The following is a 22490-nucleotide window of genomic DNA, read 5'->3' as shown; positions in this document are numbered from 1 at the left end:
GGTGAGCAAAACAGCTCCTCACAGCTTTTGGACTCCTGCTGTTAGGGCCTCGTTAGCTCTTGCATGCGTCAATATTCTAGAGTCTTTCCAAACCTTGCCTTTCTATCAATATTGCTGTCTTTTATTTCACTGGGTCAGTGGCTTTATGTATTATGCACTCTGCTTCTCCAAAAGTTCATGCCATGATTTAGAAGAAGCTACAGTGATTCTGCATACAGTTAAAAAGCTGAAAGCATGGACTGCTTTACATGCATAATACTCAACATTTCCAGACACTAGTAAATACATTTTACAGTTTACACAAAAAGTAAATCCAATGCCTAAAGGCCCTGTTTTTCATAAAATTAAGTTCTCATGCTACTTGTAGTGGAATCTTCACATAACTTAGCCTATCCCAACACCCTCAAAACCTCAGTCTGACTTAGCAGGAATGATGATTGCTTTTGCAAAATTTTATTTTAATACTTAATTCACTATTATGAGCATAATACATATATATTTAAAGAACAGATATATAAAGGCATTACTTCTGAAGTTTTCTCACAAGAAATCCAAGTGTACTGGGTATAATTAGTTGGAGTCTTGAAACCAATTAGCTATTGGCTTCAATAAACTGGGTACTGTTATTCACAGAATTTAACCACTTTAAAACTGTATTGGTTTCCTGATATCTATGGTGGCTGTTTAAATCCTGAATCAGAATAAAATAGGTAAAGTCCTTACCCCTGGAATGCTACAATAAAGAGTAGAGAGTTACAGCTGCCTGCAGCTGCATATATCTACAGTAGACTGGATACAGATTACAGGTCAAACAACAGCTGCTTAGGAACACATTAAACACATGAAAAGCTATATTTGTCTTTGCATAATTTAACTCATGTTTCTAAACACATTTTACATCTCATCTCTTACATAATAAAACCTCTTTATTAGATTCAGTTTGTTACCTTCTACATGACTTAAGTAAGGGCTTACAAATAGAAACCCTGTTCTTTTCCAAGTTATTGGTGAGATAAATGTACAGATCCTAAAAGATAACAGAAGTAAAGCTGACAAATGCATATGCAGTGTTACATAAAATTATAAGAGACAATGTTATAAGTAGGAAATAAAATATGTTAGCTGTAATATAGAGTCAAGCTGGTACTTGATGCAACAAATTGATTTAAAAACAGGCAATTTGCATAGAGAGGCTGGAATGACATTCTTGTACACAAGTAAATATGGTTACTATGTCTTGCTTTTCTGGGTAGCCAAATTAATTTGCATCGGAATTTTAGTGTGGATATCCAAGGTTACATGCCTATTGTGTCTCCATTCCCTTTTAAGTTGCAAATACTTTTCTAGGCCTGCCAAAGAACATGCTCCTGGAATTGGAGGATTTATGCTATAATTTGTCCAGTGTCTCATTTTCCTTTTATGTCCCTTGGCTGCTGCAATTACAGGCAAATTTCATTTTGAAAGCCACAATAAGTGAGAAGAAGTGAGCAGAAGCCATTTTACCATTTTGGAGGGTAATGAGTTACCTTTTGAGAGGTGTAACACATCAGGTATTATCAAGTTTTTATCAGGTTGTGAGTTTCATAGCATCTATTATAGGTCCAAGACTGGAAATACATGGGTTTTTATTTACTGTATTTTAGTAATGTCTTCTCACTATCTCACCCTTCGCACAGTTTTTGATCGCCTGTGGCTGAATCAGCATGTTATTTAGCTCCCAGTAAACACATTTGACTTTCATTTAAACTGCAGTTGTTTTTTTGTTTTATTTAGAAAATTTTAGAGAAGCTCCTAAACCAACTAATGAGCTATTAATCATTCACAACTAAAACCTGTTTCCGCAAAAAGTCAAAGACTAGGGACTAGATATGTTCAGAACAATTTCTTTAGAGCTATAGCAATTTATATCATTTACTGATATGACTTTGTGTTTTTATCTTCATTAGTAGGCATTGCTAGCCTAAATATTTAAACAATGTTAAAATGCTTCCCATTTTAACAGGAAAAGTGAACAATATTAAAGTGCTCATTTTAAACATTTTAACTAAAAAGATGTCTATGTGCATGGATAAACACCCAGGCAAGACTGGGTGTGCACACAGCAGTCATGAGTAGATATGCATAACTAGCAGCACATGGCCACTTACAGTTGTAAGACCGTAAGTTTGGAGGAGATCTGTTGATATACTTGTGTGATCTGAAAATCTTCAATTGCTACAGAATTTAGACTTGCTGAAACTTTCACTGACTGCTGAGTCCTCTCAGATATATCCCTACTATTAAGGCTTTCAAGATGTTTTAAATAGTGACAAAAGGTACAACGGTTTCAAGCTACTCCTTCTCAATTATACTTCCTTAAAATGGCGTTGGCTTTGGTATGGTTATGTGTTAGGGAAACAAAGCAGAATTTAACTCTCAAGTTAGACAAATATACTTTAAGGATAAAAGAACTTATTTCACATTCAAGTTTAGACTTAATCTGGCAAGCTACCAAGTGTCCTTTATTCCCATTAGCCTTAGCAAGAATGGAAGGTGTCTGGAACTTCATGGTGCAGTACAGAAAAAAATCCTAACACAGCAGATGAACCCAAGGACCCACAGCCATAAAACTAGTGCCATAGTCTAAAACTCCTTTCATTTTAAGACCTATTATCTTGGAGGGGAAATGCAGATATATGTTACCAATAGACAATAAAAAATCTTGTAACATACATAAGGACCTCTTGGTCCAATGTATCCATTTTCGCCTGGGAATCCTGGATCTCCTCTTGAGCCATTGCAGCCATCCAAACCACGCTTGCCCGTGGGTCCTTCACTTCCTGGTAATCCCTGACAGACAGTTTAATATTTATTACAGATATACCATGATAGATAAGGAACTACTTTTTTATTGAACAGAATAGTTCAGAGACAAATATGCCAGAACTGGAACAGAGGACATCTCACAATGGTCCCAGCTTCATACTTTTTAGATTAGAAATGTTTTCTGTTGTGATCAATAGAAATTTTGTGTGTGTGTGTAACAGGCAAAGAATCTGGACTCTAAGTTTTTTATATCTTTTTCTTTGATGCCTCACAAATATGACAGGGAGAGCACAGGACAGAAAGACCAGAATCTGCTCTTACTTGAGTCAATAAATAACGTGTTATTTTCTAAAGGAAAGCAGACTCTGGCCCTCAAACTGTAATCTTTCTTGTGGCTGTAAGGAAAAGCCACCCTGCCTAGGAACACATAGTATAGCTTTATTATTTCTGAAAGACACACACAGAGGTCATCTCAGGCAGCCCCATATTTTTTAACTGATTAGGATAAAAAAATGAAAAACAGGACAGAGCTTGAATCAAGCATACAGTAACTGCAGAGCAATATAACTGTACATTCCAGAACTGAGGAACTGATTTTTCAACCTAGCATGAATTAACCAATATCCAGACTGGCTTCAGTTGTACTGCAAATGAGACACTAAACAACAGAAGCAGTGAGGAAAATTCCCTTGGAATGATCTTTCCATGTGAGAAAAATTACTTTCACAAAATTTAAAATTTTTGTAAGGAAAAAATAATTTTGCCCCAAATAATTTTTTTTTGTTTTGTTCTGAAAAATCATCAGGAAAGTATCCTGGCCATTTGCCTGAAATGCTCTTGTTGATGTTACTTTTTTCCTGTCTTTAAGACTCTTTAGCCCAAATTGTGGAAACTTATTCTTAATTAAATTTTTTCCTGAAAAGGATACCTATTTCTTGGGAGCTCTTCTTTCTTGTGCTAAATCTTGGCCTTGTGACCTGCCCGTTACACAGGCATTCTGGCAGTACTCCCATTGTTAAGTACGGACAGCTGACAAGCAGATGCTAAGGCACTCATTCAGTTTCTGGTTCTCTGTTTTCACATTCAAAATTCAACATTTTTACTTTGTTTGAGCTGCATGAAACCAATAACAGCATAGGAATTCAGTTACAATAAACAGCATTTTTCAAAATACTGGATCTAACAGATATTGTCTTTCTTCTACCACACCCATTTCCACACTGAAAACCACAGTCACAAAAATGCATAATCACATGCACATAAAGATATACCTAAGACCCACTTTACTTCCTCAGTCCCTATTCAGGTAAAACTCACTGGACTCAGTGGTTGCTTTTTTTCCTGCAAAAGGACTTCAAGCAAAAATCAAAAAGTTTGAACAAAAAAGGATACATAACTTGAGATACTTTTGGAATTAAGAATGCAGAAAGCAGCCTGCAGCCTGCTACAGAGCCTGAGAAAACAAACTCATTGTTTTTAATCCTAGCTCTGACACTTGCGTGCTCTGTGGACTTAGGCCAGTCTCTGCCTTCACTACCCCCCCTCCATGAAAATGATTTACTTTATTGGGATTTTGCGGAGTTTATTATTATTAATAAACATAGTTGTTAACACTGTATTTTACAGTTTTGCAAAATATGTAATTCCGTAGGTGACACAGTGATAATGGGTATAAAACCAACCAATTTATTGAGTATGTTATTCTATTAGAGAACTTGCTATGACTTTATAGACTATAATTCTTATAAAGCAATATTTACTCAATACATACAGGAACACCATCTAAACCAGGAAATCCCGGGACTCCTGTTGGGCCCTAAAAAATAGGTGACATGGAAAAACAAAGCTGTTGAGGTCATTAAACCTTAAAAAGAATGAAAAACAAGAATATGTGATACTATATAGTGAGAAACAAGAAACAGTCTTGTTTGAAATGTGAATCAAACTCATGATTGTAATCAAAAATAAATATCTGATGAAAGGTACACAGGCTTAGCATGAGACTAGCCAATAGTTACACATATACAGATGATCCTGGACAAATGTCAAATTTGCATACTTAAATTCATTCTTGAAAGACTGTAAAACTACACATAAGAGGAAGTTTGCTATAACTTATAAAATAATTGTGTATGTCATTTCACAACTCTGCTCCTGTTCTGGTAATACCAGCAGCACACTTTCTATCGACTACAGCAGCAGGGCTTACATTTCATGAATGCTAGGCACTGACCTTTGTGATTTGAATTACCCACCGAGATCAGTGGAATTAGATCATTAAACTAATATAAAGCACAAAGAGCCAAGCACAGGGATTGTACAACTATGAAAGATAAGGACCTGAAGCGCTATTTATACTCCCATCACAGAATAAGTGGCAATAATGTTTTGCTTAGTGTACAACACTGTTTTAAAAGCACCATACTCCTCCCCCAAGCTCCACATTCCTTCCACAGCCCTCGCTGAGGTTAATAAGGATGGTATGGTATATGCCAATCAGAGACTGGATCTCTTTCATTTTATTTGTTCTTCTGACAATTCTAATGTAGCACTCCACAGCAAACATCCCCCCCATACATTTTTTCAAAGAAAATTGTAATTGATTTCAGTGACAATTTTACGTGAGCAAGAGCAGGGTTTGGCAAATGTTTTTTGATCATTCAGGTTCTGTTTCACTTAGCAACCTTTACCATTACATATGGCATACACCCAAAGAACTCTCTGTGGTGTTTCCTACCTTATCACCTTTTTCTCCAGCTGGCCCAGGTTGCCCAGTCTCACCTCTCCAACCTTTTTCACCTGGCAGACCAGCTGGTCCTGTAGATCCCAAGGATCCAATTGGACCTTGAGCTCCCAGCTCACCAGGCTGACCCTGAAAAGATCCAAAGAAGTAAGTGAATAATACTATAAATCTCAGAGCAGGCAGCATTTTGGAGATGACTCTATGGATAACACAAGGCTTATGATGCACACATACTCATGAGTCAAAGCAGCTTGCTGCACAGACTGCAGACCTGTTCCATGCATTAGATGCTACAGGAACACAACTTCCAATTTAAAAACTTCCTCAGGATGGTAACTTCTTTTCATCTTCATTGGGTCTCCAACACCACCTCTGAGATACCTGTGAGAACTGCAGGTCCTCCTGGCTCTCCCAGTGTAAGTAGCACCTTCTGCAAGCCTAGGACTCCACTGAGCATTACATTTTTGCCACCAGAGAAGTGATGCTTCATTTTAGGCAAAAGGACTTTGTAGACATTAGAACAAATTGAGAAAGTTCACTCTTTCTTTCAAATCATACTGTATGTTCACTACCTTAAGTTTTTTTTAGCTCAAACATCTACCATCTCTCTCAGATCTTAATGCCTCATTTTAAAAGTTGCAAAGTTTCCAACAGGAAAAAAAAAGATAATTATTAGCAAACATATTCATGAAAAGTATCAGTTCTAACAGATTGTATTAACTGTATTAAAAAGGAGGTGCAGAATATCATTTATCTGTGCATAGCTCTAAAGTGAGTATCTGTACCTACAGCACCATACCAACCATTTCTATCTATTTTTACTAATTTTTCCAAGGTAATACATATTCTCCAGAAGAAAAAAAGCTTCCCAAGCCAAAGAGCAGCTGGATTTTTCAGTCTATAGGAGTGGTAGGAGATTGTTTTGGTGTTGTTGCAGTTTTTGTTCTGTGCAGCTAAGCAACTATTAAATCATAAATTCAAAGTGCAGAAGAAAATAAGCTTTCTAATCAAACAAGCTTGAAATGTGAAATGTCTACACTTTTAACCCTGCAAATCCTCTGCATTTACAGGTCTTTATTTCTCATCTTTAACATTCTGTATATTTGTTTTGCCCTAACTTGTTTAGTCTTCTAGCTGAAGAGTGTTTTGCTTTCTTTTTCAGAATTAACCTATCAATTATACCACATTATTAAAAGAAAGAGCAAAATTGAGCCCTGTGCTTTCCAGAGAAAAGTACAGGGCTCTAAGACCACTCAGGGCAGTACAGAATTTTTCAGTACAATCTCCATTCAGAGAAATGATGGATCATACATTCATTTCTATGAATGGGTTGAAGAAAAACAAATGTCAGAAATCAAAGGTGTTTGTAGACAGGTATGTTAGCTTCAGGAGTCAAATTACGTTGAAGCAGTAAACTGCATTATACTCAGAGTAAACATTTTAACAGACTGAATCCATCTGAACAAAGTCTAGTTGTAAATTCCAAGAAGAGTGCTAACCTTTTTTTATTTATTCTCTATTTTTCTTCTAAAATATGATTAAAAAGAATATTACTTGATATTTTGGGCATGAAGTGAAGAAAAGTATGGGATGCATCATTCAAACAAATTAGCAAAGAAATAGAGTAATGAGAATGTAATTGACTTCAAACTATTTGCTTGGTACAGCAACATACTGTTGGCCTAGGCAGTACAGGAGATAGGACTGGATCACTACTGGCCCTGAAGCTATGAGAAGTTTAGTCCACAGACTAGGAAAAGAAGTCCTACCCTTACAAATAACGATAGTAGAGGAATTCTTCGGAAAAAAATCCTTGTGTAACTCATGTTCTAGTTGTCCTTTCTGTCTCTCCTCACTTAAGCCTTGATCCTGCCGCCAGTAATGTCACTGGCAAAAATTCCAAGGCAGAATCAGCAAGTTGTCTTCAGCAACAGTTACAATTTTCTTGATACTCTAATTTGAACAGTGTAAAATATTATGCAAATTCAGGGCTAGTGGCAGTAGATTCTGCTGATCCTGAATCCTTTTAACAATGAATGGACAGTTAGGGTTCTGGGGGGTGTTATTCAATTTGAATGTTTGCTTGCATAAACAATTGCAGCCTGTCTGTTGGCATTTCAGCAGGGCCTGGCACATCCTCTGTTGTAAAACTGAATTTATTCATTTAAGAACTCCTAATGCAGCTAGTAAACCTTTTAAATACTTGATAAAAAAGACTAAACAGCCATTTTCATCAAAGCATTATTCTGAGTATAAGAAAAACAAAATGAATGAGACTAATAACATAGTAAAATACAACTGTTTCAACCATTCTTTCTAGTGGGAGAAGTACTGTTTTTTATTATACTGAATTAGCTGTTACTACACGAAACATAGTACTCATCAACAGGAAAAAAAGGCATTAGCTATTTTTCACTAATGCTCTAATGCTCTCAGTGTTAACAATGCATTTTGTTGACAAGAAGCTTCTGGAACAACTTAAATATTTTTAATTCATAATGTACATGCTCTGCTTTCATGAGTTGAAAGAGAAAAATTTCAAATCATGTTATATTCTTTAGACAGTTGAAGACATGATTTTGACAGTACTCTGAGAAAACCTCAGACACTGCATGAATTCTAATTATCCATCACAATTAATCAATAAACACCTCCAGGACAAGTGGTCCTTTAGGCTGATAAATTGTCTTAAGTTAGTTGCTACCTTGTGAATTTAATTGACTCCAGGGTTTATGTCTACAGTAGGAGGTAGTGAAGTCAAAAAACCAGATTCACTGAATCCAGAATTCACAGCAGATTTGACAGCTGGTACAACTTTAGCATGCCATGTGAAGCCGGTGGATTGTCTCTCTTTCTTTCAGCTCAAAGACTGATCATGACTCATAATGACTTTGTAAAGACCAAACTGATACCATGTCATAACATCTATTATCACATCTATTATTTGTGCCCATCCAATGTGACTACCACCGTAAAGGACAGCTGTCCAAATAAAGAGGATGAAGGTAGTCATGCTCATGTGAAAATGACAAATTAGCTCAGTTAAAATGGACCGAATATTATGCCTGCTCTGCCATCTGATGCCAACAAATTCCTTTAGGATTTCACTGACTTGTTAATTGTCTAGGTCAGGAACTACCCATGCCAAGACTATGGTCTGTTATTTTAGCATATCCTGGGCTTGACCTGCATTAAGAAACTGACTTTTGACAAAACAAGACTGTATTTTTTTTTAATTAAGCATGCTTCCTAAGACTAAGACTGCAAATACTTCAGAATCATGCAGCAAAGCATTTAATACTGTTTAGAAAGGGCGATAGCCAAGGTTATTTGGAATGACTCATCATTTTGGTTGCCTGATTTGAGACACCTAAGAGCACCTGATTTTTGGAGTGCCACGAGCACTAATTATGTAAAAATTAGACATTTTAAAGGAGTCTCAAGCTGGAAATGAAAAAAATGGAAATTCTCCAAATATCACAGATCACTGGGAAATCTTGACTCATGCTATTGGACTAAATTTTGTGACTCTCTTCTCATTGCTGATCAATTCAAAAGAAGTCCAGCTAGTCCCTTCAGTTAGAGCAGTACCATAGGTTACAGCCTATGTGGACGTTTCAATGATCTGTGAATTGCATTTACCTTCTGTTCACATGAACAAAAATGAAAGTACTCAGCAACTCCACAGAATTGGGTCCTAGGCAAATAATATAGTGCCCTTTTTCATTCTGCACTAGAGTCTGGCATGTAACCAGAGCCCTTCTGATATTACCAGGGCAGGATGGAGAAAGGGAAGGAAGTGGAATAGTTTGGGGGCAACAGAGGAGAGCACACAAGGACATTTGCAGACAGATGTTTTCTTATGTAATCTGCTCAGAGGGATGGGAGCATCTGCTGCTCCTCTCAGCTTCACCCATGTCCTCTCCACTTCTGGAAGAGTGAGTCTATCACACAGGGCCAAGGCACAGCTTCCAGAGTTTGTAGGGGTGTCCACTCCTCCACTGTAACTATGTAGGACTGGGACCAAAATCATTTTACTGTAAGCCAATGTTCCAAAATCCACCTTCTAAATATTAACTTTATGAAGACGAGATACAGATGAAAAAACACACAACTAATTGGCATTAAATCCACTCTCTTACCTTTACTAAAACAATTTTTTCTTTGACTGTGAGTTAAATAGTGATCAACTTATTCTAATATATGGGATATACTTTATTCTCAGTTTGTTCAGGAACAGCAGATCACTTAGTGACTTTTAAATATTAGGTAACTTCTTTCTATGGACAGATTTTGAGTTGGTTAAATGCAGTAGTAACCTTTAAAACTTGACTGGTCTCTGCATCTGGATCATGCTTGCACTCTGTTGGAAAATTCTATGCTCTTTCAGCATATTTTCTAATGATCCAATATGCTACAGGAACATACCACCTGGTTATGCAGCTTAGAGTTCACAGTGATAATTCACTAAAGCACCACAAAGCACAGTGAAGAGCTGAAAACATTTTTCACAGTGTACTTTTTGTTTTATTTTTAATCCTGTGCAACCATGTAGAGAAAAAGCATCCAATAAGCCATTGGGTGTCACTGTTGTGTTAGAGAAACACTGAATAAGAGGGAGTTTGGCACTGAAACTTTTAAGAAAGACTGTTAATGGCTGAAAGCAGAGAGCTGCAAATGGAGCATTTTACGCCACAAATACTTAACATCAGATTAGCTAACAAAATCAAATTTACTTTTTTTCTGATTCTGAAAAAAGTCAGTGATTGTGAATATTTGTGTCACTCAGATCTATGAAAACTGAATGGTTTTGTAGAGCTTTGCAATCCCTCAAACGGTCTTGCTCAGTGTGGAAAAGGTTGCCAATCTATAGCACTGAGGAAAAACACTATATATGGTATGGTGGGACAGACAAACCAAAATTATTGAGGAAAGAAAGATACCCAAAACAAAAGAAGAGATTATTTATCAAGATCAAAACTTTCAAAGAATCTGGAAACATATCTAATATGAAAAATGCTGATTTACAGATGCTCTAGGTGGACATGGTGTATGAAGAACAGCCTCAAAGAGACTTTACAGCAAGGAGAGTGGAGTGATCCTGTTGCTGTTCCATACCCTGGTAAGCAGGCTCCATTCCCTACCAGTTCAAAACCTAACTCCTGAACCCAGGCAACTGCCTGCTGCTCTGTCCAGTTATAGATTTGTGGTCTGCTTCAGATATAGGTCTAGGGGCCTAGTTTCTCCAGGAACGTTGTTCTATGGTTCTCAGCTAATGTATGTGAAATATGATAGAAACACTTCAGATATGTATAACTAGCTTCAGAAATCTTCCATTTTAAAAATGTATTGTAGCTAATATACTGGGGAAAAATGATCCAAGAGTATGAAGCAAATAGCATTTGAGGAAACTCAGATCTGTCCCACTAATGTGTATGCACCCCTGATAGTGGATTCAGCTAAAACGTGTATTTGATGTCAAAAATATGAATTTTATATATTTGCTTCCTGAGTGTGCAGCTTGAAAACTCGAATACAATGTTGGCTGTTCCATGTGAACAACAGACTGACATTTGTTTATGTTCTATATGTCCAACATTTCAATAACATACTAGCATGCAAATAAGCATGGTTTAACAAATGCCTCTTAATCCTGAAAACAGACAATTAACACAATTTTCCAGTTAGTGAATCTTAAAGGTATTTATACTGTTCTATAACTTGGACTCAGTTAACCCACAGGATCTATTATGGAAATGTGGTAAGAGTAGTGATGCCAGAAGACAAACCTACCATAGAGTTAAATTTCACCATTTTTACCTCACTGCCCTGAAGTATATACATCAGCTGACTTTCTAACTTACCTGTGACAACAAATTGACTCAGAATCTCACATGAACGCTTACTCCTTATACTTCATATGCCAAAAAATGTGAGACCTTCCTCTTAGATTTGTTTGCTAGGTTCTCTCTTACATGGTATCAAGGACAATTTTAAAACTACTGTGAAAACAGGCCACTTGCTTCATATGCAAAAGAATGAACCTCAGCCTTGCTGAGTTATATTTGCTATTCACTTTGCTCCAGGCATTTCACATGATCTCATAGCAGAAGCTAGATCAGGTCGGGTCATGAATAGACGCTTGCTTTCTAAATCTACTTAACTCCATAAACAAAGCCAAAAGAATTGAATGGGATAAAACTCCGGGGTCGGCACAGGACAGGTTTATAATCGGTCAGTGCTAACTGCAAACATTTTCTTTTAACCATCTAAATTCTGTTAGAGCATCCAGCATTTTTGGGTGCCTCTGATGCGGTACTGCAGGAGTTATCAAGGAACTGACTTAGAGAAAGGAGGGAAAATGGAGGAAAGGTTCCACCATCAGATGATGGACGTATCAGGAGAAAATTAAAATCAAGGACTGTAGGAAAGCAAAGCGGAAGAACAAAAAGTACTTATGTTTGCCTATAATTAATAAAATTGGCTGCTCTTGCCTCTTGAAAGATCATACATCTTGACTGGGAGAGAAGAGGTGGGAGGAAGTCTCAGTTATTCAGGACTGGTAGAGTAGCATGCTCATTGGTTTATATACTTCCACTAATGACTTTCTTTCCTCATTTAACTGTTCCATAGTTCTTAAATTAATATGTATAATGGCACACAGTATGTGCAAAGAGATTTAACAGCGCAGTTTAACAAAGCCCTATGGCAGAAAGAGTCCTTTCAAATTCTGACAAAAAATCAAGAGATAAATAGTATAATGCAAAACTAATTTCAACAAGGTTGTAATCCCAATTAAATATAAGTTGAACTTTCATTCTGATGTGTCCAACTGTAATGCTATTAGAATGGGATATACTACTAGGAATATTGACGAGAATGTTCTTCAGACTGTGGTTTCTTGCTAATGAACAGTAATGCAAATCTGTGTAGAGAACAGTGTTATCTAAGGGTGAGAGAAATAAAAAGAACAGGTACACAAGCTCTTCTAAAAACCAGTATAGCAACCAATGCACGTGTATGCTTGGTTATATAAAAATATTAAATAAAAGTTCAGATATTTGCTCCTACTTTCCTTCCAACTTGTCTAGTTTCTCTTCATTCAACTATGGCACCAGTTCTCCAATGATCATCCTTGTTTTAGCTACAACCTCAATTATCCTGTCCTCCTTCAGTGAAGAAGACTTCCTATGTTGACACTGTAAAAGATTTTCAAATGGAGAAATAGAAGTTAAACTTTCAATTCCCATCACATTCACAGTTGGCTATACAACTTTCTTACGCTTTCCTGCTAATCACAGCTTTAACTAATCATACTAACTAATCATACTTAAACTGCATGCAAAAAAGGATAGAAAGAAAGCTCATTATGTACTATGCCAAAGATACGGGGGCAAGACCTGAAGTCCTGCTTTCCTATGGAAACTTCAGAGTATATACCACACTTGACAGCCATTCATACTTACTCAGAAACTTAAATATATTTACAAGTCCAACTTTAGCTTTCTAATCTCTTATTATCCTAGTCTTTGGCTACTTTAGGGGAGAGAAGTTAAGGAAGTCTGCTCCAAACATGGAAATAACCTATTTCTTCACTTTACTAGCTAAATTTCCAGTGGGCAATGCTTCCACTGAAAGTCTAAAAAGGAAAGCAACTTTCTAAAATCTGTATAAGGGCAATGTCATCAAATACCTGTCACAGTGTTTTGTAGGTCAACAAAAATCCCTTAAATGAAACTAACAACAATATTTGGTTCACAGTCCACTGACAAAGTGAATCCCTTAACACACATGCACACTTTAACTTCGAGGCTAAAAACTGCTGTCTTATCAGGAGGTAGAAAGGTATCCTGACTTCTTGAAAAGTCCCCTTTTCATTAGTGCGAGGAGAAGGATGTAGGGGAGTGACCCCTAGCAATGTGTTGAAACATGTTGCTTGGATTCCTATTCAGATGTCGAGCTATTGCTTCTAAGTTGGCCCTACAACATTTGTCTAGCAGAAAGTCTATATAAAAGCAGTATCTTTCCTATGTATAATAATAATACACATTGAACCAGATCTATTACAAATAATGCACTTTGCTAGATAGCTTCTATCCCAGACTACTCTTTTAGGAGAGATGAACAATGTCATATATTAAGGCTAAATTATAAGGCATCTGTAAACCTGGTTAAATTTTCCACTGAAACTGGAACTGTTTGGAATTATACAACCAGCAACAAAGACTCAGAATAACATATGAATGGTCATGTTCTAGCTAGTCTAGTGAAGGATTTGGTTGCAGGCCTTGGATGAGTTATCTGAATAACATGTTTACTGAATTCAAAATGAGTCTGACCTAGTGTGTTTCTAACATAGATGATACCTTACCAGTACAATAACGAGACAGTCTGCCCTTGCTCCCCAGGAAGTCTTAGATTACCACATTCAATGCAAGATCATAAAGGGAATGCCCTACATTCGACTCCCTGTGGCAAAACAGATAAAAGCCAAAAATACACCCCTCCAGAAACAACACCCCCCCCCCCAAATGGGTGGTCTTGGTTACATATACTGATGTGGCTCACCCAAATCCTGCCTCTTATCCAGGCTCTGCACAGGCCCCCAAAACTGCAGTTGGTGTAACAGAGCTAAATAAAGATTTGGTATTTTTGGAGGGCTGCTACAAGGCAGGCTTTCCAGCTGCTCTGGATGGGTTTATTGTGGCGTTGCCTTTTGCTAGCAAGATAATTGAATGTGCCAGAGTCATTTTGTGCTTGCAGTAATCATTTGCTGAGGGGCTAGCTCATCCTTATTTTTGACAGCTAGCTAACTACTGAAAAAAGGGGAAAATATGGTACCAAACAACCGCATATATGCTGTTGCCACATTCCAGATTTTTAACAGAGAAGATTTATTTACTAATCTGTATACTTCTAAAAATTTGTGCTTGCATACTGTACAGTGCCAGAGGCTTTCAATGTTTATCTATTTCTTGCACTTTAGAGACAGGACTGAAAAAGACTGGAACCTCAGAGGAACCAGCCTAGCTGCAAAATTCAGACTAAAATGTAGATAAAACATTATGTTTTGTGTTCTGGAAAGCTAACAATGAGATAAACATGTCTTTTATTTTGTAATGGGTAGTCTCCACAAAAGCTAGGAAGCAAAATTAGTCAGTGTGTCAGAGTGCAAAGACAGAACACAGTAGAGTTCATAAATGAACAGGGCTATAGGCTGAAAACAAAGATTAAGCAATCCTATGTAAGAGAACTCATCACTGTGCATTAGTATAGAAAATATTTGCAACAATCTGAGGTGATGTTTATTTAAGTCATATTTCATTCAGTGGCTAATAAGTCCTTTTACTCTTTGCATTTTGATGAATGGTAATAATTGTATGGAGTATAAATTCATGTTACCTTGAAAATATTGTACCCATCAGTGCGTATTTGTATTTCAGTGCTGTTTCAGGGTAGGGTACAATTACCAGATTTAAATTTGCTTAACTGCACTGAATTTATTTTAAAAATATTTATTGTTCTACTACATGCCTATTTGGCACTTAGATCCAGATCCTTGGAAGTATTTAGAAAACTAACTGCAAATGCATGAACAGTTCAGTTCAGTTTAGCTGAGGTGGGGAGGACAGCTTAGTAAAGAGCCTTCACGACTGCAGTGAGTATTTATTATTCACTGAATATAGGCATGTGATTCAGAACTTCCAGGCTATTGAAAGAAAACTAGAATCAGGAGAAATTTCATCATTCATTTTTTTTCTCCAGTTTCAGTCAGTTGTTTTTAAATGACACTTCAGATCAGTTTTTTTGATATCCAAATCAGTCTATTCAGTAGCACTGAGAGACACTATGATGCTGCTAGCCAAAATACTTTTCCTGGGATGCCCCTTTGTTAACGCAGCGTTATAGAGATAGACACATCCTAGGCCCTGTATTATGAAAATCCTACAGCACAAGGGACTTTCATATAGACATAATCCTGGAGGATTAGGATAGTATCCAAGGACACGCGGGCAGTGATCATGACACAGCAAAGCATGCAGCTGACTGCAGCAAGCAGAAGCACGGGAAGCGAAAGGTGTGCCTTGCTTCTGTGGCCACTTTCCTCAGGCTGGGACACAAACAAATGGAGCAGGCAGCTGTTCTTCTCAAAACTGATCCACGGTCTTTAAGTTTTCTAACCCTAAACTCTAACATTAGTGCTTTGAATGAAAACAATTTCTTTCACTAACTGAAAATTTTCAGTTCTTTGTTAATCATGGAATGTATCTAAGTAAGTCCTTTTCTCATATAACACTTAAAATACATTTGCTATTACTATATAGCTAAATATATTTTGAGAAAGAATTGTCAATATATAAAAACTAGTTATAGCTGGACCATATTTCAATTGACAAATAGCAACATACACACACTTCCAAGAGATGGTATCCAGTTCTCACAGGTGGTCAAGTAAATATCAGGACAGGGAAGATACACAGGTTCTGGTGTATTATAAGAAAAATGCCTAGGCTTCATCTCACATTTTACAATTATTTATAAGGCAATGACAATTCAGATTTGATTTATATTTAGTGCATTAAGCTAGTAAGATGAAAAAAATCAAGCTTTTTCAGAATGACCTAACCAAAACAAGAAACACCTAAGTTATCATAAAACTGGTAAACAGCAAAAACAATTTCTTAGGAGAAAACTAGTATAGCTTTCTAAGCTTAATACATCTTAATAATGACCTTTGTCTAACCACCAGGTTGATCTTAAAGAATCTTTTCCTTAATAACAACAACAAAGCTACTGAGATTATTACAAGCCTAACTTGCTAGCAAACCTGCTCACAAGCAATCTTAACTTCCTTTGACTGTGGCTGTACTTCATACCAGTGATAGAATTATGCTAACTTGCTATATACAGACTTGTTTATTTTCACTTGTTTTTGTTCACCAGACATTGATTTGAAACAAGAGTGATGAGTACAAAGCAAGCAGTATTTACAACAAGAGTTATCAGTAGTTCTACTTATCACTTACTCTTGATCCTTTTTCTGGAAAGCACCGACAAACTGAACAATCCTGTCCCCCACATGGGTCAATATATGCATATTCTCCCTAAAAATTAAAAGTTTATGAATTTATTAATATGCAGTAGACAGCCGTTACTTTATCACATGACATGGCACTTCATTAGTTTTCTTTAAATTGTTAGGTATTCCTGAAAGGGTAAAATATTAGGAAGAAATTCTTATTTAAGTAAACCTATCTGTTAAAGAACTAAACATAATTTGTGGATTCTCTGCAAGAATGTTATCAGAATTAAGACTCTCTTACTTCTTTGTATACAACTAAGATACACCCTAAAACTTTTGATATGTGCAAATATTGTCTAAATAGTTGATTTTTAAGGCCAAAAAATTGGCTACCCTTGCATAGCCATAGGGCAATCTTCTGCTGAACAAGAAACTTGGCTTAGCAGCAAACTTCATAATATAGTGTAGCACTTCAATTTGACGCAATAAAGAGAGGATGTTTTTGATCTGAGGGAAAAATCATTATCTTAGAGGAGTGATGCCCACACTTTCAAGCTGGTGAGCCTGCTACCTCATCCTAGGAACAGTGGTGATTTGTATATCTATCTGTCATTTCCAAACATGTGCCTGTAATTGTCACATGGGTTGTACCTCGGAGTGAGGCTTGGGTATGTGCTTTGTCCCACATTCCCAGGCTTCATTTGGAAGGAAACCCTCAGGTGTAGGCAAAGACCTACACTCCATTAGATCCTCTGGTCTGGCAGTGGGGAACACTGGGAGCACAGGGCACAAGAAACGCACACCCTCTGCAGCTGGGAGGTGGCCGGAGAGCTTCTCTGCGGACCATGACAAATGCACAGCATGGACGCAGCTCTCCTGTTCTCAGTGAGCGTCGGCAGCACAAAACACTGCTGGAGCCTAAAAGCTGTTCTCATGGGCTAAGCTTGTCCTTTGTTTTGCAAGTCACAGGGCAAAGTGAGGGTGAATCTCAGTACCACAAGCAAGTGATTTGTGTGTCTGACCACTCATAATTGTTCATATTAGTGATACAGAAGATGCAGCAGATCTTTGAAATTTTGCTTCTCTGAGGACTGAAAAATGATGATGCCTCGGCATCTTTTGTGGCAATCCACAAGTCACATATTTGCTATGCTGATGTTTATTTAGGTGATGGGTTAGAAGTTGTCTATTAGTATCATATGAACCTTTTCCAGTGCTTAATTAATAGAACACTGCTACCCACATTTAAAATCCCCCTAAACTTCTTGGACATCTTATCAGCATAAACATGCTGGCAAAGTAGAAGAACAAGCAACAGCATGATGTAGAAGGTGTAAGGTATTTGCTGCAAGTTTCATTTAGTAAAGCTAAATATTACACCTAAATATAAATAAGGAAATAGGCCGCATCTAGAAATATTTTAACAAAGTCAGAATTGAACCTGTTATAATTTGTAAACCCATTGCTATTAGGCTAGGACATTAAGTAAGATGAAACGATAAAATGCAAAATAGGCTGAATATCAAGAAGACCACTCAGCAATAAGGCCTTATGTTTAACTCTTGTTGTATTAAATGAAAAAAAAAGTAGTATGTGCATGGTGTAATTATGCATTGCCTACCATTAATTTACTTTTTTTTGTATTATAACTTTCCATCGTTGCACTGTTGATAGCAAGGAAGCGACCATTTTATTTCACAAAGTTGAAATGAGGGGGGAAAAGTATACTTGAGGAGAACCTAAAATATCAGAAAATGTAAATTCAGTAGATTTACCTTGTGATAAATGAATCTGATTTTATTATTCTTTTCTATTTCCCAATGACTAGTATTAAAGTAAACACATACTAATTATACACACCATATAAATTTGTAAACTTTTTTAGGTGGTTGGAATGTCCATTAGGTCACATTATTTTTTCAATAGAATTTAGTGTGTAAATGATGAAGCAGTTTTAAAAAGGGTGACAAGAATTTTAAGATTTAAAAATAATTTAAGTAAACTAATAAACAGTGATAGCAAGAAAATAGTTGTTCAGCGTGGATTACATTTTTATCAAGGTCAACATTGTTTTGTTACTGGTTTTAATGATTAGCAGAACACAATAGGTTCATACTTCCAATTCTTCAAGGAGAAAGACACTGACAAATATTAGATAAGGAGGGAAAATTCTGTTCTTTCTATCTACAATATTTTTAGAATATCTGGTACTCCCAAACCTCAGAACAGGAGGGTATGATGGTCTCTCTCACAGACTGCTTCTCTTTCACATACTGGATTTCCCATGAAATTATTAATCTACTCCACAGTAGTCCCTCACCTAGTTATTAAAAACTTATCTCTACTGGAATGTCAATGGAATGCAAGTTTCTAATAACAGGTAGGCTGTTTTCCTTTGTTCTGTTAGGACACGTTTATTTTAAAAAACACATCCATCATCAACACTGCAGCTAAAAATGCAAATATCACAGCAGTCACAACAGACATTAAAGCAAACTGCTCCTACAACCATTATAATTCATTTGCATTAACAACTAGAGTCACACAGTTACTTGAAATCGCTACTTTTAACTTCCAGTCAAAGTTTATGTACAGATTTGGTATCCTGCTTTTGTATGTTCATTTTCAAAATGAGGTAAATATTTTCAGCCTTTTGATTTATTCCATCTTTAATCATTGCATAGGCCATTGCTCACTTTTTAATAGCAAATGTAATATGGAATAATTTGTGCAAATTTTTAGTGTCTATATGAAACGACAACTGAAGAATTTGCAAGCTCAGGCTGCTCTGAAATGTGACAAAAAATATCATTCTACTGCTTTGTTTGGGAGAAGCTATAGAAAAAAGTTAATTTTTGTGTTTAAGATATTAGCATCAAACTGCAGATAATTAAATAATGTCCTGAGAAATCATACATGCTTCTCACTTTCAGAGATAACACAGCTGAGGATACTAAAAAGAACAAAAAAAACAAGAGCCTTTTTTAGAAATATTGTTCGAGGTATGGGAGTTGGGTACCAGTACTGAACTTTCAGCTTCTTCTGTAAGCCAGTCATTAGAAGGAAACAGGATAGACACTGCTAGAGCTGTTTATGCATATAGTGTCAGTATTTAATATTGCCTACAAAGAAAAGTGGAGGTCATAAAGGCAGAACAATGGCAAAGAGGGTGAAGTAAATTACTTAAGAAGCCTCTGTTTGCTAAGTCTTGGTGGGTTTGTACCTGTGACCCATTTTTCTGTGGAAGCCCACCACAAGTAAAGGGGAAGATGGGTGACCCTTTGGAAAAAAACAAAAAAGAGCTTTTAATCAATATTTGAAAGAAGTAAAGAGGATGGACTTGAAGTTTCAGTGAGAGCGTTGCAAACATGAGGGTAATATAGAGGACAGCACAGGGAGGAAGGTAAAGTGGACATTGAGAGTATGTTATATATGAAATCGTGGCTTCAGAGAGATGTGAATGTACAGAGATACCAATTTAAGATCCAGTTTAACAGAAAAAGAGCTTGAAAGCTAGAATAAGTAAAATATACAGTATAATGTAGAGCCATTGAAGGGACTCATAAGGAAGGAGACAGATTCAGTGCATGACAGTTTTATAAACGAGCTTTCTGAATGCATCTAAAGATGCTGAAGTTAGAATCTAAAAGAATCCAAAGGTGAAGATTACAAAATAGTTGAGTTGGGAGATAGGTAGGGCATGCACAAGTAGCTTAACAACAGGAACAGAAATGAAAAAGAGAAGTGCAGAAATACTGAAACAGCACAGTTTTCCTACACAATTATAGGATGTTTTGGTGTACATAATGTTACTTGTTTGAACTATACCATCCTATTTATCAACTCTCTAAAGTAAATATCTGTATCACTTACCCCATCAATTTCTTGCACTGAAAAAACAATCAGCAGCCACCTGATTTAAAAGAAGGAAAAAGCTAGATTAACATTAAACTTCCAGTATCCAACCTTCACAAAAATGTATCCTCTAAAAAGTTATAAGTGTGTACACCTGATTAAGTCCTGTTTGAAGTGATTATTTACTAAACAAATACAATTATAAAGGGTACTACTTTTCATTAAGAAATGGTCAGCACATGCTATATAATTTTATCTTTTTTGGATATGTGAAACTGACAATAAACAGACAGGGATGCCTAAGACTATGTAAAAGCCCTCGTTTCACTCCCCCCTCGTAACCTACCCCAGTCCCAGAATTGAGAATGGCCAGAGAGCAACCATGCCAGACAGACCTCTGCACCTCCACACACACCATGGGCTGGAGCCTGAGCAAACAGACACCGGAGGTGGCTTGCATGGGCCCCCAAAATGAGCGAGATAATGAAAAGAAGGCTGGTACTGTTTCTGGAGTGGGGGGAGGAAAGGGGGGGCAGGGGGAAGCAGGGAGCAGAGCAACACTCAGAATAGCTACATGATCCCAGAGCAGCTGCTGGGGAAGCCCAGGTTCATGCCAACCATTGCTAGTGAACGTCTATAAAGTTGAAATCTTGCCCTTTATGATTTCTACGTGCACAAGAAAAAGATAAAGTAAGATAGAAATGTAGGCCAAAACTTCTGCAGCAATAAAAGAAATAAGCCTGATGTAAGTGCTCACTCACTGTATAAAAAGATAAATTATATCTGGCTATAATGTGTCGACTACTGTATATTGCGGCATTTCTACAGACTACAGTAAAACCTGTAACAAAATTACTCCAATCCTGCAAATATTTAGGCATCAGAATAAATTTCCCAAAGTCCTACTGAGTTCAACCAGACTCTACTTTTTCTTTAACTGTTTGCAGCATTGAGAACTGGGCCAGTAAACCTAATCTTACTGTTCCTGACTATTAATTATTCACAGATTCAGAATGCAAATTATACAACCTCTGTATGCATTGTAACATACTGATAAATTCAATACTGACAAATTTAATGTATTTTAGCTGTTTATATACATTTACTGTATACACTTTTTAAAACTGTTTCCTGCTGCTTTTTTCTAATTGCAAAACAAAATATTTATAAAAATAATAAAAATATTTATAAAAATATATTTATATATTTATAAAAATATTTATTAAAATATTTATAAAACTTTATAAAAAATATATTTATAAAATATTTATAAAAATAATTAGTGGAACTGAAGACAGAAACTAGTACTGTCACTTGCCAAATGAGAAACAAATGATTGATTAAACAATATGAGATAACCAGATAATCAGCTACAGTGGTAGCTGGTAGAGAAGTTTTGCATAATGCTGTTCTCCAAACACAGCTGAGAAAGTCTACTGAAATAAAATCAGACTTAGAATATATGTATAAATACCACGATTTTTACAGCCTTTTTTCATAAACAAACAGCCCTATAGTTCAAAACTTTTCTCTGCTGTCAGAGTTGCGTTTCATTAGATTCATTATCATTGGCTCCATGTTTAGTCCACTGACATGCATCTCTGAAGAGGTGAACTCTGAGAAAGCACTGGGTCTAATACTTTCTGTATGGAGAATCTAATTCAAAAGCCAGTGAAGATACCTAGTGTCTAAGCAATCAATGAAAACATTGCAAGGGAAGAGAGGGGAGGTATGAGAGAAATTGCTGGATTTTGGCATATGCATTATTGTTGGTGACCTTACACCCAATAGATTTATAGCATTATACCTACCTGGTGGGGAAACAAAGGAAATGCACTCTTGAGATAAGCTGGTTCAGTGAGCATTTTTTTTTTTTTAAAGTGCATGCAGTATAATAAATACAGAATACTATCCTAACTAGAAAGAATGAGATATGGAGAGATATGCACTAATTAGGAAAAAAAAAAAAGATCAGTGGGGTATAGCAGTTATTCAGAAGGTTTTGGTTTAACAAAGTAGCACAAGGTGAGGAGTAACAGCACTGCAGCTACACCAAGAGCTGTC

The 22490-nt window shown here is 36.5% G+C and overlaps 1 protein-coding gene and 1 long non-coding RNA gene across 2 annotated transcripts in view; one reads left to right on the top strand and one right to left on the bottom strand.

The window, feature by feature from the left end:
* LOC106485912 (uncharacterized) overlaps positions 1 to 22490 on the top strand; it is a 49832-nt gene that overhangs the window by 21034 nt on the left and 6308 nt on the right. The window contains exon 5 of the long non-coding RNA XR_001292809.2: positions 10579 to 10670. This is a non-coding gene — a long non-coding RNA (uncharacterized lncRNA). The remainder of the gene's footprint in view (positions 1 to 10578; positions 10671 to 22490) is intronic.
* The window catches only part of COL4A4 (collagen type IV alpha 4 chain), a 72900-nt gene that overhangs the window by 48803 nt on the left and 1607 nt on the right, over positions 1 to 22490 (bottom strand). The window contains exons 2-6 of the mRNA XM_067301907.1: positions 20445 to 20484; positions 16576 to 16653; positions 5543 to 5677; positions 4577 to 4621; positions 2713 to 2829 (exon numbers count right to left, since the gene is read on the bottom strand). Of these exons, the coding sequence (XP_067158008.1) occupies positions 2713 to 2829; positions 4577 to 4621; positions 5543 to 5677; positions 16576 to 16653; positions 20445 to 20484 (415 nt within the window). The remainder of the gene's footprint in view (positions 1 to 2712; positions 2830 to 4576; positions 4622 to 5542; positions 5678 to 16575; positions 16654 to 20444; positions 20485 to 22490) is intronic.

This window comes from Apteryx mantelli, chromosome 9 (assembly GCF_036417845.1).
Source record: "Apteryx mantelli isolate bAptMan1 chromosome 9, bAptMan1.hap1, whole genome shotgun sequence".
NCBI lineage: Eukaryota > Metazoa > Chordata > Aves > Apterygiformes > Apterygidae > Apteryx > Apteryx mantelli.
This window is presented reverse-complemented; position numbering and strand designations above follow the sequence as displayed.